Below are 17,729 nucleotides of genomic sequence, written 5' to 3' on the forward strand. Positions count from 1 at the left end.
AGTTTATCAGACAATAACTAAGATTATGTGATAATATTCTATACCACTGTTTTACATTTGCTAAAACAGGGCTGCTCTCACATTATGTACAGTCACATTTAAAACAAACACAGTATTAAAGAGAGAGAGAAATTTGCAAACAGTCTTTAAAAAAATTAATTTTGAGTTTGACTACCCCTTATTTGTAGCTTAAACCATTTATATCAAAAATAATTACACATTAAAATTAATGTTCCCTGCTTTCACATGTGATCTAGAATGAATGTAAGCAGTAACTTATGTTCAATGAAGCATCAGTTTGGTATTCAGCAAGATACTAACCTAAAATGTGTATTTCTAATGTCCCACTCTCAAAATTTTAAAATTATATAGAATAGTTAAGGGCAGAAAAAGTGCAATTTTGAGAAAAAGAACATACTTGACTTTCTTAGTATTATTAGCAGGAAAAAACTAGGATCTTGGAATAGGTAACTAATGGTGAAATATAAATTGTCGTACTTCCTAAAATTTTGATGAACACAGGTTTGAAACCAGTCTTGAAAAAACAAATATATCAAGAACAAAAGGCTTATCCATAGTTGAGATGCAAAGATACAAGTGGAGTTGCCTTATGAATGAAGTACCAGCTAGATAAATACTAACTGTAAAACTGCTGGAAGAACTCAAGGAGACTCTTAAAACACTGATACAGTTTAATATTTAGTCCTTTTTATTTCCATCCTGAAATATTTTCTGCAATAGCTTCCTGATTAAAAAGTAAATTTTTGTTTCAAATTTTCATTGATACTGGAATATCAGTACCTTTTCTTGTATCTAACTTATTTTTGCAATATGAAATAGGGACAAAATGCAGTTGTCATAAGTCTTCCAAAATTTCATGAGACCTTCTCCATTGTATAAAATAGATTTTTTACTTTATAAAAGGGACTAAAATGAACTACTACTTTGAATTACTTAGTAGGGAAATCCAAATGTGAAACCAAAAATAAAAGTATCAGGATACTTGATAAGAAGTTGAATGCCATTCTTTCAAAATAGCAAAAATTCATGGTAAGAATCAGGATGGAGAGCTGTTTCAAGTGAATGTATTGCACAGAGGTGAGAAGTTTAATAGAGATCAAGAACAGAGTCACAAAATAAATAAAAATTAAAAATCTGCTGAGAAGTTCCATAGAAGCTTATTTAAATAGTAACAGAATCCCCCCAAAGTTATTGTCTGTCAAATAAAGGTTCTGGAATGTATGCATTACCTTAACAACAGGATTAAGCAGAACAACACCCGACTTCTTTGTAATAACTTGCTTCGTGGTGTAATGATGTTCTATAAGCTGAGGAATAGTTGGAAAGCCAGTTCCCTCAAAACGATATTGATTCTGTATGGAGGCAAAAGGAAAAACTTATTTTTCTATAAGCAATAATTTGAACAAGAAACTGCAAAAGTGCTTGACCAAAGTTTCTTCATTAGTAACAACACAGAAAAAAAATGTACACTTTTAAAGAGTTATTTTAGATTTCTTTTCTGACCTATTGAGTAGCATTTATACTCACTTAACAGGAATGACAGTTATGAAAATGATAAATTAATAAAAGAAAAATGACTGCATCAGTCATTTAAGGCAATATGATAAAATAATGATTTAAACTCATAATTTAAATAGGCCAGTTAAAATCAAAATTATTACAGAGTGAAATAAAAATATTATAAACCAGAAAAAAACAACCCCAACTTCTTATTTATTTCTAAAAATTACAGCAAGCAAACTGAAAGATCTATATGATAAAATACAACAAGCAATAAAACAAACAGGAGATACACAATAGCTATCCTAATCTCATCTTACTTCATTTAATGTCTCCTAAAATTAGTAAATCCCTGGCACAGAGTATAGAATGCATGATTGCTCTGTAAAAAGAGTATTTATCAGGAATGTCTAAACGAGCTAGAGACAAAGGCAGGTGATACACAGGCTTCAAAGAGAAGTTGGGCAGGATCCTGCAGCTGATTGTGAAACACGATAAAGTCTCCTGCTTTCCTAAGTCTCAGCATCTACAGACAGAGAGCTTTTCCCAGAAGGCAGTAGCTGCCACAAGCCTGACAATGCAACAATGAACAAGTACTGCAATTTTCAAAACTCAGAGCACAGGTGGTGATTCAAGTTCATTTGCACAAATGGGCAGTGAACACCTCTACCACTGGCATGCTTTCTTTCTAGCTTGAAGGGCTGAATTCCTTACAGAGTGACTTCTAAGTTCATTGTTTCCTTAAGGGTTAAAGCATTAACTTCCGGAAATGTGTCATTGCTGTTGGTAAAGACAGCAGGGTCTTGTCAGCTGTTTTTAACATTCACCGATCTCTATCATAAAAACGTTTCCACAGTCTGAATATTTTGTTGTTTGTTAAATAGTGACTCAGCTTTGATTGACCACTAACACTAGTTCCCATCCCTTTAAAATAAGCTCCTTCATACTTCTGATGAAGATCCAAAAAATCTGCTGTCCTGAGACTCCTCAGCACAACTACCACTATTGCCTATAATTTCCTCATTCCAGATCCAGCCACTGCCCATCTGCTGCCATTTATGTAAAACCTTTAGAGCAGAGCCACTGTCCTTTCATTCTGTGTATTTATACCCAATTGTGACCCTTACTAAGATCACTAACAAACAAAAATTTTTAAATGGCACAGCCTCAAATAAGCAGAAATGAAAACAATGGCAGCCTTGAATGACAGCAATGAATTTTTATGCTTAAAGCTGAATGATGAATTAATTTATCACACACATAATTGTATCAAGATTAGCTTTTAAAATGCTGGTAAAACCAGAGAGAAAACACTTAAACAACTGAAGGATTGCTGTTAAAACAGATATCCTGCTCTAATCTTCAGTACTTGAGTCAGAAAAAAATATGGGAACCTGTCAATGATCCAAGAGTGTGGTTTGACCAGTCAGAAACCCAATTCTACATTGTTCATACCAATGTAAACAAACGAGCAAATCCTTTGTACTAAACTCTCCTTAAACCTGCCTACAAAAATGTCCATGAATAAATCCCTCATTACGTGACCCTAACACTCCCAACACCTATTTTCTAGAGCTTAATAAAGCTAACCAGCCTTCTAAAGCTAATAAACTTTTTCCTCATTCTCAGAGAATTCACCAAATAGGAATGCATACAGTGGACAGAGCATCTTTAAGAAAAAAAGAAAGTGTTAACTTCCATGATTGCCAAGAAAATCTACTACAAATTAATCCCAAGAGCAGCTGAACATAAGGCTTGTAGATTAGTAAATGTACAAGCAGGTAAATATCTTGACCTGACAATGCTGGGACTGTCCAGGCCATGCAACAGTTTCAGTCTTACATTTCAAATTTAACTGCTAGATTCTATGGAGAGAAAGATAGCTTCTTTTGTTTTGTTTTGCTTTGGTGGAAACCCTCCTACATAGACACACAAAAGAAGAAGTCTGCTTACAGGTAGGCCCCAAAGTAATAGTTGAAACTTGAAAGTCCAATCTATCTTTTCAAGATGTACTTGCACATACAGTGATTTGCACAAAATTATTTCAGTTAGACCACATATATAATGTCCTTTTATTTCTGCTGGGTCAGATCAGAGTGCACCAAGCACCTTGTAAGACTCTAGGTAGAGGTAATTTTACTGCTTTAATTTTCTCATTTAGCAGTCTGACATATCAAAATACTTTAAGGTCATACAATCAAAATAAAATAAACACTGATTGTGTGTTCACTTCTACAAGGAAAATTCTAAGTGAGAACTAATGAACACTCTCCAGCATGACAAGTGTCCATAATCATTAATCCTATAGAAGCATTGCAAACTCTGTGAATCTCAGAAAAATATTACTGCTTCTCAAAAGAAAATAAACCAGGTACACAATACTGAGTTACCCCAGACATGCTGCATCATCTGGGGATTCAGACAATGAAATTCCCTCAGTGTAGTATCATTATGCAATTAAATTTGAGAATTTTTCTGTACATGGGAAACTTTATTACAAGAGACTGAAGAGACAGCACTACTGAATCAAAACTGAGAATGATTTGCTGCAATTTCATACTTCAAGAAAAATTTCTAGCAATGTTATGGGAACTGTCACATTTTGAATAAGTTTAAAATTCGGCAAGGTAAAAAGAAACTTACATACATTAAAAAAACCAAGCAATGCATTAACAATAAAAAATCCACACTCTATAAAGGTAGATAATAATTAATATATTGTTTATTAAGTCATCGATTTTTCCTCAGAGCAACAAGGGGGTCAATTCTGGTCCTTAGAAGCATACACACTGTGCAACATCCAAAAGTGTTTGTGTTATACTGAACAAAACAATTACCACAGGACTAAAAAGAAAATAGGCACCCGAAGTGCAACAGGGACTTCAATTCCCATGTTTATAAAAAACAACACAGATTATTTTCTTCTGCATGGCTATTTCAATTTTTCAGGAAGATGCAGTGGGATCATTACAGTCTGAACTAGAAGTAGCTAAATTTGCACCAACTATGAAAATGGGTAACCAACCAATCAATAACCAAATGTAAATGCATAAATAAACAGTAACAATTTCCAGATTTAAAAACATTTACAGAAATATCTTGGCTTTTCAGTATAAGACAAAAGATACTGAATAACCTGATGCTTCCTACTTTTCATTTATTTCCCAGAATGACCTTTACTCCTGATTACAGCACAGATGGAAATATTTCTAACAGCTTTCATATTTGCACATAAAGGCTAAATCCATTTGCTATAGCGAACTATGTAGATCCTAAATTGAATATTCAGTACTATGTCAGAGACGTACATCAGCATATTGTATGATAAAGTGTCTCCGTTGTCCATCTGAAAACACAGAAAGGACATATTCACCAGGTTTCCCGTGGCTCTCTCGCACCAAGAAGTCTCCTTGCTGCTTTAATAGCTCCTGGGCTTCTATTCTTGGAATTGCACCATGATACCAGTCTTGCTCAGCCAATGGTTTCTCAGTGGTTGAGATTACATCAAAGAACTTGGGAAAAATATTGAAGAAAAATGTTACTATAATAGTACACTTTAAGAATTTCCTTGTACATGAAAAGTATCACAAACAACAATAATTTCTGGTTTATGTATCTAAATTATTTATTTCTATTAACCAACAAGATCAATGCTCTTACAAGCTCTTACACTTGCACAAAAGCATCTTGGTTGCTTTCTTTTCTTTTTACCTGAAAAATCAATATATCAAAAGCAGAAGTTTAAGGAATCATCTATAAAGCATGCAATATTTTTCATCTAGCTTAAAGTTTTTCGTAAGCTGTACTGACCAACTCTTTCTCACACATTCTGACATGCTATTAACAACTAAAAATTAATCATTTGTCTATCCAGACAGAAACTTCTCAGACAAAACCATAACACATTGACTCCTACAAAGCATTTGAATTGGATAAACTGTTTTCAGAGAATTCATCAATTGCATCCCAAATCAATTAACAATTATGAGCCTTTTTTCCTAACACGTACCCTGTAGTGCAGAGTACACACTTGGGTGTAGTGTCCTTATGAACTCTACTGTAAGACACAAAGATTGTAAGGAATTGTTTTCACTACATGGAATTGGCTGCAAATGGAAGCTACTAGCTATAAGTGGAAGTTAATGAGTTTTAATCTATTATTTCACATGTTAATTTTAACATGCCTACATTGTTTAACAAAACACTGACTAAAACTTTGTATTTTGTCACTGACCACTTCAGACTTATTTATTCCTACCTTTGGGTAGGAAGGCAAGCCCTCATTTAAGCTGTATGTAATTCAAAAGCTCATAGAAATTCTCACAGCCAGAGTGGTAAAGCTCTGAACAATGTAACACAGCACACACTGTGAGTACAACAGGTATGTGGATGTTTCCCAGACTCCTGAAGTGCACCTAGGCAACGGCACAGAGATCTCTGTCTCAGTGAAGCACAGTCAAACAGATACAAGCAAAGCAATACCATTCTCAATTAACCTCTGCTATTGCTCTGTCCTGATAACATCCCAGGCTGGGGGCCATCTGTACATTTAAGGTTCTTCTCAGAAGATACTTAGACTACAATGCCTCACCTAGTCCAAAAAACACTAGGAATGGTCTCAGACTCTGAGAGTAGAAATGAGCAGACCCAAGAATGGAAACAGCAATTCTTGTTTCCAAATATCTGCAATTCTTTAGTACTTGCACATATTTTTAGCTGTTAAAAATATCTTTGTTAGCTTCCAGTTGCCTATGTTATACTTCAAAGAACCAGTTTAGTTCTTTGTCAGGATCCTTGGTCAGGATCTTGACGGAAAACTGGAGAACATATTTAAGAACCTGACAGACCCTTGTGGTCTCAGGTATCAACAGAGAGAGAATCATCATGGATGAAATTCAGGAGAATTTCACACCTGAGATTTGAAACAAGTGCTATAACCAACAGGCTGATCACAAGAGAGAGTGTGCTTTGTTACAGAGTCAGAGATAGGAAGCACTATGTAAGAAATAACTACAGCTTGAACAAAAATTGCACAGAGTTTTTAGAGGCAAAAGCTGTACTCCAAGGTTATGTGTTTATCAGCACAATGAGCTGTTTAAAAGCAGAGATATTGATTGGCCAAGAAGATAGTCATATCTTTCAATTTCATCAACAGTTAAAAAACATCCCAGGTGAAAACTGTTCACCACTGTTAAATGACATTATGACATTTTCTTTCACAAATTTCTAAAAGAAAGAGAAAAAAAAAGCTTTCAAAATGTTAGACAATGTTATTTACTTGAACATTTATTTCAAGTAAGTATTTTTTTATTTATTTATTCAAATATTCTGAGCTTGACTTGAAAGAAAACCTAGATCTCTGTTATGTTCAGAGTAGCAAACTCTTTAACAGGAACAGATTCCTACTTGAGAGGGAATGCTCCTAAGGATAAAAGGACTGTACAGGGTGACTAATCTACTCCATGGCCTTCATGAAAGAAAGTTTAAAAAAAAACCAACCAGACATGCAATTTATTTATATCTTAAAAATGAAGCCACCAGATTGTAAAATATGCTTATGTACAAACTGGGTTCAGGCTGAGGCACTATTCAGACAATCAGGATCAAATCCTAAAACAAAGCATCTTAAGAGCCTTTATGACAGAGAAAGAGTTTATGTAAGGAAAACAGACAATTTTAGACATAGATAACAATGTCATAAATTTTCCCTCCCTTTAAAATTTGATTGAAGTATTGTTTATTACTTCAGAAAGAAAGAGTGGAAATTCCATGGACTTTTCTTTGTTGATTGTCTTTCAATTTACCTTACCTTTACTTTTTATCATATCATTTTTTCTGATGAAGTAAGCAGCAATTATTTTTGTCTTGAGTGTTATTAAAATCACATTTTTTTTATGAACAAGTCTTCTGATTCCAACATATTTCCTCTGTGATATAATATTGACCCTAACTGGCTATAGAATAAAACACGGCTGAAAGACTAGAAAAAAGAGTACCAATGCAGGATATATATCTACTTCAATATTGATTTCAATTCATTTTATCACTATTAGTACTAATATTTCTACTGCATTTTATAGTTAGAATTAGACAATAGATTAGTCTTCAAGGAAAACAGAGGAGGAAAAAAAACCCTACCTGCACAAAATGAAATTTTCTTTGAACTCACTCACTGCTTTTCTTTAAACTCTACTTAAATATCAGCCAGCAAGTTAATATGACAAGTTTATATTCTAGGCCATAATGTTTTACAATCTCATTTGAGGATGGATCTCTTGCTCATTTGTATGTACACTTACAGAAGCACTCAATGATTCAATAGCCTAAAGGAAGAAATATTGCTTCTAGGATTTGTTAATTTTGCTGGAAGGTAACAATAATTAACCAAACTGTGCAAAGAGAAAGGAACTCACACTGCAAATTTCAATTCTCCCTCTGCCCAACTTTTTGTTTATTGCCTATCTCTAAGATTTCCATTGCCCTTTAAGATCTCCGTTTATTGCCATATTTCACTCATGGATTATTGGGTGGGGCTGGCGGGGTGTGTGTTCTTATATATTTAATCACACTTTTTCTTCTACAAGGAGATGTCCTCATGTATTTCACCATGCTTCTCATGGTTTTCATCATCATCAAATCCTCATGTATTTTGTCCTCTTTCCTTATATTGAGCTCCTTTCTCTCACCCTGCGTAACAACCCATTAAAACATACGCTCTTCTCCAACAGTAAAAAGAAGCAGTCCTCTGCTGCTTCCCTTATTTCAAGAAAAAAACTGAGCAAACAGCAGTGTGTTATTTCTACTCAAAAAATTGTATATTATTCCTGCACTTGCACCAAGAATTAAATTAAAATAATAATGGGGATGATATTTTATTGCACTAACAGCATGCTCAATATTCTATTTTTGTGTGTATTCTGAATGCAAATGTTCAGTAATCTCTTATTTCCCATGTTTGAGCAAACAAAACATTTTCTCAAGATAGTTTTTCTCTCACAGTGTAAAAGAATAGCACTGACACAAATAAGAATGTAAAGCAATAAATTTAAGTTGATAATTGGAGACAATACACTATGGAATATTTAGTCTCTGTGTACCTGGCTCATGCCCACATGCTAATAGTACACCATCTGAAACAAGCAGTAATTCCACCTATTATCCTATAAACAGTAAAAAAAATCCTATAAATAAAAGCAGATGTTTCTGTCAAGCTCAAATGTGTCATATAAAAATAATATGCAGAAGGGCAGAAGCTGGCATTCATGATGCAATTTGTTCAGACTCTTCATTCAGATTATTCACAGCATTTCATTACTGGTACATGAAAGATACCCCCACTGTTGTGTTTCCTCTCCTCATTTCATTTAAGTTACATCTCTTGCTGTTATAGAAAATTGGCTTGTATTTTGTCCAAAAACTATCTGAATCCTTCACCTTGTTTCTTTCTCTTCAAACAACATTTTTTTCCTGTATTACCCTCTCATTCTGAGAGCACATACAGAATTTCAATGTCAACACACAAAAAACTCCTGTCTGCTTTTACAATGGCACAGTTTCTCTATGACTTTTTCCAGATAACATACAAAAAATTAGTCCTCTCAAATTTATACAAACAAAATTCAATTTATTCAACCAAATAAAAATACTGGACAGTGTTTACAATATAACACTACATTTAAATCATTATATTGTTCCATTTCTAAAGTTTTAATATATTTGAAAATTAAATACTTAGAAATACTTTAAAAACTTTAAATGCTTCAAATCAATAATTTGAAAACAGGTAGGTAGGATCATTTTAGACTAGACTATATGAGAAGATCAGTACCAGTCCTTTTGCAAATCTGCTTTGACATCCTTTTTGTACTGGTCTATTTAAAAAAAAATTTTTTTAATGGATGTTAGTATTACTTTATAATACACATTCAGTAATAATTTTGAATACTTTGTTGATGGATAATAAGTTTTAAGTACCAGTTTATATATTTAGCAATTAAACATGCTTATGTAGTTGTCAGAAGGAAATAGCTGACCACATTTAATAGCTAAGTACAAATTCATGAAGCAAATTTGAGCTGTACACAATGGTCAGCTTTTATAACATACACAAAGTCGCTAAATCAAAATACAAAGCAAAAGTGAAAATTGGCTGAAATTTATACATTGTAACTGAAGTAATTTAAGTGTCATTTAAGAAACAGGTAATCAAGATTGCACTTGTTACTAGATTTTACTTTCTGACTCAAATGAACTAACACCAATCTTAGTTCTTCCAAATATATTCCAAGGTTTCACCAATCCTATCTATCACGCACTATAGCCAGATTTACATCAGCTTACATGGAACGAAATCGGAGTGTGGCACATAGACTATTTAAAATGACACTTTAAGCCAATTGACATTTTGACATTGACTTTCCCTGATTTAACCTAAGCATTTTATTTCAAGTTTTTTTCAAGTTTTTTTTTTTATCTCTAAGATTTTTTTATTTTCCAAATTTTCTCTGAAGCAGTTTCAGATAAGTTTTTTCTATGGTTTGTGGAAGCTTTTTGCTTTATTTTGAAATCATAAGTTTTGTAATACAGAGAAACAGAGATGAACACTTTGTCTCACCTACATAAAGAACAGAGGTCACAGAAATACACATTTTAATCAGTTTTTAATATTAAATGCTGCCTTTTTACCACAACTAAAACTTTAATAAAATGAAGATCACAATAATGTGGAGATCTTGTTTAACATCAAGGATATTTTAATATTTTAGCAAGGTTTTTCCTATTACTTTTCAAATGCCAAACAACTTTTATGTTTTTCAGAGGAAAAGCCTTTCTACCCTAATTTTATCTCATTATTATATTTATATTTCCATTCCTTCATCACTACGTACAGTTGTCCTCTGCATACAACATGTGTATTTTCACATATGTAATTGTTATCTCTTCCACCCTTTCTGAATACTATCTAGCTTAAATGTGGTTTGCTGTGCCCTTTAATGGGTCCTTGGATGCAATCCTGCAGCATAAAATAGAAGACCCATTACTTCTGAAGTTTTCTCAAGAATGCTACTTTGAGCTTGTATTTTAGGTGACAAGATCACAATTAAATGCAATTTTAAACAATTTTTAAAACTTCACCCAAATTTCTTCCAGGTTTTTTTCCCCTTTTGTTTGGTTTTTGAGTTGCGGTTTTTGTTTTATTTTTAGTTGGGAGGGTTATGGTGATCACATATTCAAGAAAAAGGCAGAAGGTTTTCAAGTTTTCAAGTACAATCTCATACATCCACAAGTAGAGGTTCAAGGCTTCTAACTAATCTTGCAAGCTTCCATATGAAACAAACAGAAGTAAATACAAAAGTAAAACAAACAAAGACATTTGTCCAGCAATTACAGAATTTCAACAAAAGCAAACTATATCTCAGAGATACTCAACAACCATTTTTAGTAGGGTTTTAAGCAAGATTACTTCAAGTAACTTATATAGTACAGGAGTAGTAGCAATAGTAACAATATGCTTGTACACTGGAGCTTTTTTTAAAAAAATATGGGTAATACAATTTCTGCAACAATTGGTAAAACATGTATGGCCATCTAACCTAATAGAGATTATTATCACAGAGTGCATTTCAAGAAAATCAGCTTATCAGGAAGAATACTCTGAACAATATAGCACCACTCTGGGAGCTGCAAAGAACATACAAACTGTGATTCTCCTGAAGTGTGGCAAGTTGTTCTGACACACCACTATACCATGATATTATCCTGTATGCTGATCAGTCAGAACAGTGTTTATATAACATTGTTTTAATGTAATTTTTGTCCATTCAGATGAAAATGCACGATGTTTAAAGGAAAAAGAAATCTTATTTAAGCTGAAAAAACAATATCATAAACTACAGTATTGGTACTACTTACCGATGATGAACCCAACATGGATTTTGGAGACCTTATAATTCCAGCTATGGAATGACGTATAGTGTCAAACCTTGACACTTTATCCTTCTTGTCCTAGGAGAAAGGCCATAATCTTTAGTGAAAAAAGGCAAATCTGTAGGATCATGAATTTATTGGTGAATATAGAATCCTGAATTTCACTTAAATAAAAGATAAGGGCTGAATTGCTATTGATGCAAGCCAGAAAGTGTCAAAATCAGCAGGATTAAGCAGAGATCAATTTAACCACTTACAAATTTTATATTTCCTAAAATATTCTGTGCAAATATTTGAACTATAAAGAAAACTGAAATTATTTTTTACTCCAAAAACAAGAGACATAAGTCTCAGTTCTCCTGAAATACCTGAAATTTTAAAGGGACAATGATTTGAAAATATGTAATAAACATCCCCACATAGTAAAAAACTCTATGTATGTGCATTATCTTTACTTAATATATTTTTAGATTTTTTCCCTTTATTAACAGGTCCTTCTCTAACAACAGACTACCTGTAAATATTAGCATCCATTAGTGCAAGTAATAGGAGCCATTTCTCTTCTGATATTACTGTAAACCATAAGTGCCACTGTCACTTCTGACAAGCCACTGCCTGAATTTAAAATTCTGCAAGAAGAGGGTTCTGACTGGAACACTGAAACAGCCTTTAAGCATCTCTAGTTCAGCAGAAATCAATATAAATTCCAAAGTCTCAAAAGCTGACTTAGTCCAAAGACTGTATTTTTCTTCATCTCTACTATCAGCTCTCAAAGTAATAACAACCTTTAAAAAAAAGTATTTTCAATATGGACAAACTGAGTTTATTTACTTGTAAATCACCTTCAGAAACAGCAAAGATACTTCAATGAGTACTCATAAAGTATATAAACTTGAAGCAGAAAAATCACACATTAACAACCTCATGCTTTAGGTTAACTCAAAACTGTAAAAAACTGATAATGAAGACAGACTACAACTGCCAGTGTTACAAAGAAAAATTGCTTCCAAGTTTCCAATGTACACCTTTGAGAGAAGAAACCAAAGATCTCATAATGTAAGAAATGCAGCTTCAGTTTATTCCAAGATTTCCAAACAAGCAACAAATCTGCACACCAAATTTAGCAGTCTTTGAAAATTATTTCCAAATAGAGTTTATTTTACAAGATACAGGTTAAGCGCTCTCTTAGCAAAATAACGTTATTTATTTTTTACCAGAAGTCTGCAACTTGCCTTAATTTGTACGCTATTGAATAAAAGAGTGCAAAAACCAGCCAAATTGTGAGAACTCTGATAGGGAGTGCATCTGTCACAGAAATACTCATTAACCGGGTGCCCACTTACCCATCAATAACATTTTTATACATTTTATCGGACTCAATATTATCATATACTAAGTAATTTAATTTTAGTAAAACAACTCTGTGCTGAAACCTGATTTTTATTCTTATGATGCTGCTGAATTAAACTACTTACACAAAAAAAAAGAAAAACCAAAAATACTCTAAAAAAAATCAACCAAACAAACAAACAAAACCAAAAAAACTTCATTAACAACTAAGACACAAAGTCCACATTAGCTTGCATGCTGGTTGTGGAATGATCCACTGCACATCTCTTCAGAAGTGAGCCATGAGATTTAACACCAATTATTTGTATACTTCTTACATAACAGGAGAAAATAAGTTACCAAAAGATGTACAAACTCTACTTCACTTCCCACAACCAAAATTCAAGCGCTCCCTTTCTAGTGGACACTAACAGCCTGCTTATCTAGCAACAACATCAAACTACAAGTAAGGTTCTACATTCACCAATTTCTCATTAACAAAAACACATTAACAACAGGGGGCTTTTTTCACTCAAAATATCAGGCTCAAGGCCTGGGACAACTTTGATAAGCACCACTGAACGACATACAAAGACAAACTTCTGCATTAAATAGAGTGAGTATTGAAATGTGGATTTAAGGGATAAGCGTTGGCTTTATTCAAAATGTAGCACATCCTGTTCCAACTATAGCACATTTATAAACTGTATTTAGCATTTCTACAGTTCTTTCCCCTGACATATTGAAACTAGTCCATATCTTACAGCAATGAAGATTCAGAATTTGCACAGCAGGCCTAACCAAACATATGACAAAACACAACTGCAGTCAGTACTGAGTTTATTTATTCCATTCAAGTATTTTTAGGGCAACCTATATAAAGCTAAAGAGCTACAACAGTGGTCTTCTGCTGACTTTTTTTGCCATTTTCCAGCTGCAGTGTGCCTTAGAAGGAACTGTTTGATCTTGCAGGAAACCTCTTTTTCACTCAGAATATTACAAAAATCAGTATAAAGGGATTTTTTAATGCACATTAAGTATATCTTTTTTCTGAACTACTGTAGAACTGCAACCCAGAACATCCCATCTACTTATTTTAAAATGTATTTATATACATGCGCGTGTAATATCTTACTAGTTAAATCAGGGTGTTATTTTAAGTCTGATTTACAAAATAAAAGCAAATGTACATCACAGCTATCTTTCAGTGATCTCTCCCCAGCCCCAAATTTTGAACCTCTTAGTCAAGACACTCTCAATTCAACAAAGGATTTAGTAGTTGAAAGAATTATTTCAGGGTATTAGGTAACTTAAAATTTCTGAAGGAACCTAGCAGAGAGCAGAGGCACTCTTCACTCAGAAAGTTCATTACAATTCCACACAGTGCTCATTCCAACAGACATCATGTCACCAAACAGAACAAACATGCCAAATATGTAGTCATGACAAAAGTTTCAAAGTTGTAAGACATGTGACTATCAGACTAAACAATCTGATCTGGACACTGGAAAGGTATTACGAATTCTGCTCCAGTGATGCTATAGAGAGCATTATGGAGTATTACACTTACTAGCATACACAACACAGCCACTAAAGCATATTAGCTGATTCAGTTTCATTTCAGCTCAAATTAATTAGTTTCAGAGACATCAAGAAAATGGCAGCATGATTTCTCACTTATTTTATATAACACCAATTTCACTAGAAAGCAAACTAACCTGTAGATCATAATATTTTATGTAATAACTGAATTACTACAGAAAAACTTCTACTCTACCATTAAGAAGCTAGGTATGTACGCAAATACAAGCTGTCATCAGAAAACATTTTAACCTATTTCTTTTAACTGTGTTTAAACACATCTGTGTCATGGGAGCACATAATAAAAAATTATGAAAAATGCATGACTGGTATTTCCCTTTTTAAAACTAGCCATGTTTCTAATGACTCTCCAGAACAAATTGAAATTAACTATATCATAAACTAGACATAACTGAGGCAGGGGATATCATCAGGTTTAACAATGATAAGCTGTGGGATGAGATGCCATCCACACACACCACTGAGATGCCCACAGCCCGGGGTAGGCAGGCAGATCAGCAGGAGAACACCTGAAAGAACACCAGGGAATTTCAGCCACCCCAGACACAGAGTTGGCCTTGCTGGGAGCCCACTGAAATGACTCTACACAGCTGCATATAGCAGGGGAGTAAACAGGAAAACTGGAGATGTGCTCACACTTTCAGGGCTATAACCTCACTGGTATCACTGAAGCATGGTAGGGCAGCGCCAGTGGAGTGTCAGAATGGAAGGATGAAAAGCTGTTCAGTTTTCTTTCCTTCTTAAGAGGGGAAAAATTACTTCAGCTTTTTTCAAGAGATGCCACAACAGAAGATAACCATTCTGACATTCTTCCATTCTTTCTCCTCTCGCAAGTGACAGAAAGAAGAAAATAAGCATAAGAACCAAAAAACAAGAGCAGGATTTAGGTCAGTTGAAAACCATGAGTGAAGCACCTGCTATTTTACTTGAGGATTTCCTCAACTGCATCTTTATATACGACCAGAATCTGGGCTTCTGTGGTTCCTGTACTGTCTTTGGGGGATCTTGTGCAGTGTGAGATCCTGTGTGTTTTAGTGGATTTTTCACTACAATTTATCTTCCATGGTCATGCCCGTTAACTGATACATTCCTATGGACAAGTGGCTCATTTGCCAAGCACACAGTCTTGTCACTGAGTGCAATCACTGCAAATCTTAACAGTGTACGAGAAATAAAACAATATACCCAGCAGGGTGATACAATCAAAAAGGCAGACCAGATGAGTCAGAGTCACAACAGTATTTTCAACGAACATAGGCAAGAAAAAGCAACAGGAAAAAAAGGTTTTGCTTAAATTGAACTGTGTGATGTAAAAGCCCAGAAGAGTTTTTTAGTGGTATAAATCCAGGACTAGGGCTGTATTTTAGATGTTTTTATAAAAGAAAAATAGTCTAGACTCTTTTTAAAAAACCAATGAAGTAAGAGGCTAAAGGGAGATCTAAGATAAAAATAAAATAGAATTAATGCTTCTGAGAGACAGGAAAACAGTAACACTACAAATCAAAGGTGCATGATTATCAGCAAGAGACAAAGGACAGTCCAGCATATATTGAATATTCCTAAAACACTAGTCAGCCATGTATGTACAGTGATACAAATAAGCCCATACTCTAACATTACTCCATTCAAAGAAAAAAATGTCTCATGAGTCAGATGTGAACTGTCCCCATGGATACAGAAGTTGAATGTGGGCGTGCAAACCAAATCATAGAACCTTCACAGAAAACTCAGAGGAAATGTGATGATGACTCTACAAGTGAAAGAGAAAATGCTCTCAGAAGAAAAGGGATTTCAATTAGAAGAAATTAATCAGTGATATCTAAAAGATGAGAATGATATCACTGTTTCTGTAATTTGGCTAGGGAACTGGTCCTCAGACATTTTGATGAAAATTCAGTAGAATACAAGGGCTCTAAGATAAATTTAGACAGGGAAATTCCAGCAGCTACTGCAAACGATGTTCAATGAACATACAGATGAAACAGGCATACAGACAGCATCTGCCAGAGTAATTAATATAGTTTTTGTAAAGGGAATGCTAGCTTCCTTTCTTGTTTGATAATACACATTCCCCGATGAAAAAAGTGCTGAACAACATTCATCTCAAGGCTTTAAATTTAGCCAATGGGCAGAACAAGGAATAGTTTTGGGTTTTTTTGAAGTCTACGGAAGTATGGAGTGAGAATGAAGTTTTGTGATTTACAAGCAGAAACTCTTCAAAATAGAGAAAATAACTTTCTGAAAATGATCATCTGCATTAGTCACTTCAGTAGTGGAGATTAGAAGTTACTAAGGAGAGGCCCCAAAAGCATGTCATAAATTTTTACTGTGACATTAACTCTGGCCTGCCAACTGATGAGTGGATATACTAACCACAAAAAACTTTGTATGTCTGTTTCACAGCTGTTAGCACTTACTGAAAGAGATATAAATGCTGACATATTAAAATTTGGGCATACAGCAGAACATGGCCAATACCCCTAAAGCCTATGACATGGTTTCAGAAATAAGACTAATTTTGTTCCTCAAAACACTGTTCTCTGGTTTTTTAGGGTTTTTTTTTTGGTCCCATTCATGACAGAATTAGGTATCTCAGAAAGACCACATGCAGAAAACCAGATAAAGAATCATGCCATCTTTACAAAAAAACACAGAGTATTTTAAATTATTAACATGGCACTCACACACAAAACCAGTTGCTGGTTGGATATAAGCTGATTGCTTGAGTTGAGTAGATCATCTCTTTGGAGTCCCTTTCCAGGAATTATAATATGCATTTTCTTAGTTTACTACTGTAGATATCTAGAACTGTGCAGAGCCATGTAGATATAATACAGTTATTAAAAATTTAAATATTCAAATCTAATTAAAAATATCTCATGTACACAGTGAAACCAATTAAAACAACATAGGTATTCAAAAATCACTTTATGATAAGGTAGCATTTTCTGTTTTAAACACCTTCCAAAGCAGCAGAAATTATGCATAATTGATGTATACCTATTATAAAACACTGCACTGGATGAAAATTAATGTTACCTATCCTGCATTGCAGGGGGTAGCCTGAAAAACAAGACTTAGTGTGAAATTTGATAATTGTTATAATTTCTCAGACCAAAAGCATATCCTAGACTACACCAGTGGACTAATAACCTGTAAGAAAAGGAGAATGACTATTCTTCAGAGCATGTCTTTGTTCTCCAAGCAGCTGTAGTATAAGACAAGCCTCACTGGTTAAGATCTGATGTTTCTACATGCAACAGTCATGGAAGGATTTTCCTTCCATATTTTTTAGCTGTTTTCTGAATTTATGTAACCTATTACAATGCCTTACTGTAGCAACCACTTGC

The 17,729-nt window shown here is 34.0% G+C and overlaps 1 protein-coding gene across 2 annotated transcripts in view; it reads right to left on the bottom strand.

Annotated features, from left to right (window-relative positions):
• Window positions 1-17,729, bottom strand: part of FER (FER tyrosine kinase) — a 158,011-nt gene that overhangs the window by 69,740 nt on the left and 70,542 nt on the right. For both annotated transcript variants that reach the window (XM_059491724.1, XM_059491723.1), the window contains 3 exons: window positions 11,434-11,526; window positions 4,830-5,033; window positions 1,251-1,373 (listed from right to left, as the gene is read on the bottom strand). In XM_059491724.1, the coding sequence (XP_059347707.1) occupies window positions 1,251-1,373; window positions 4,830-5,033; window positions 11,434-11,526 (420 nt within the window). The remainder of the gene's footprint in view (window positions 1-1,250; window positions 1,374-4,829; window positions 5,034-11,433; window positions 11,527-17,729) is intronic.

The sequence above is a fragment of the Ammospiza nelsoni genome, chromosome Z, assembly GCF_027579445.1.
Source record: "Ammospiza nelsoni isolate bAmmNel1 chromosome Z, bAmmNel1.pri, whole genome shotgun sequence".
Taxonomy (NCBI): Eukaryota; Metazoa; Chordata; class Aves; order Passeriformes; family Passerellidae; genus Ammospiza; species Ammospiza nelsoni.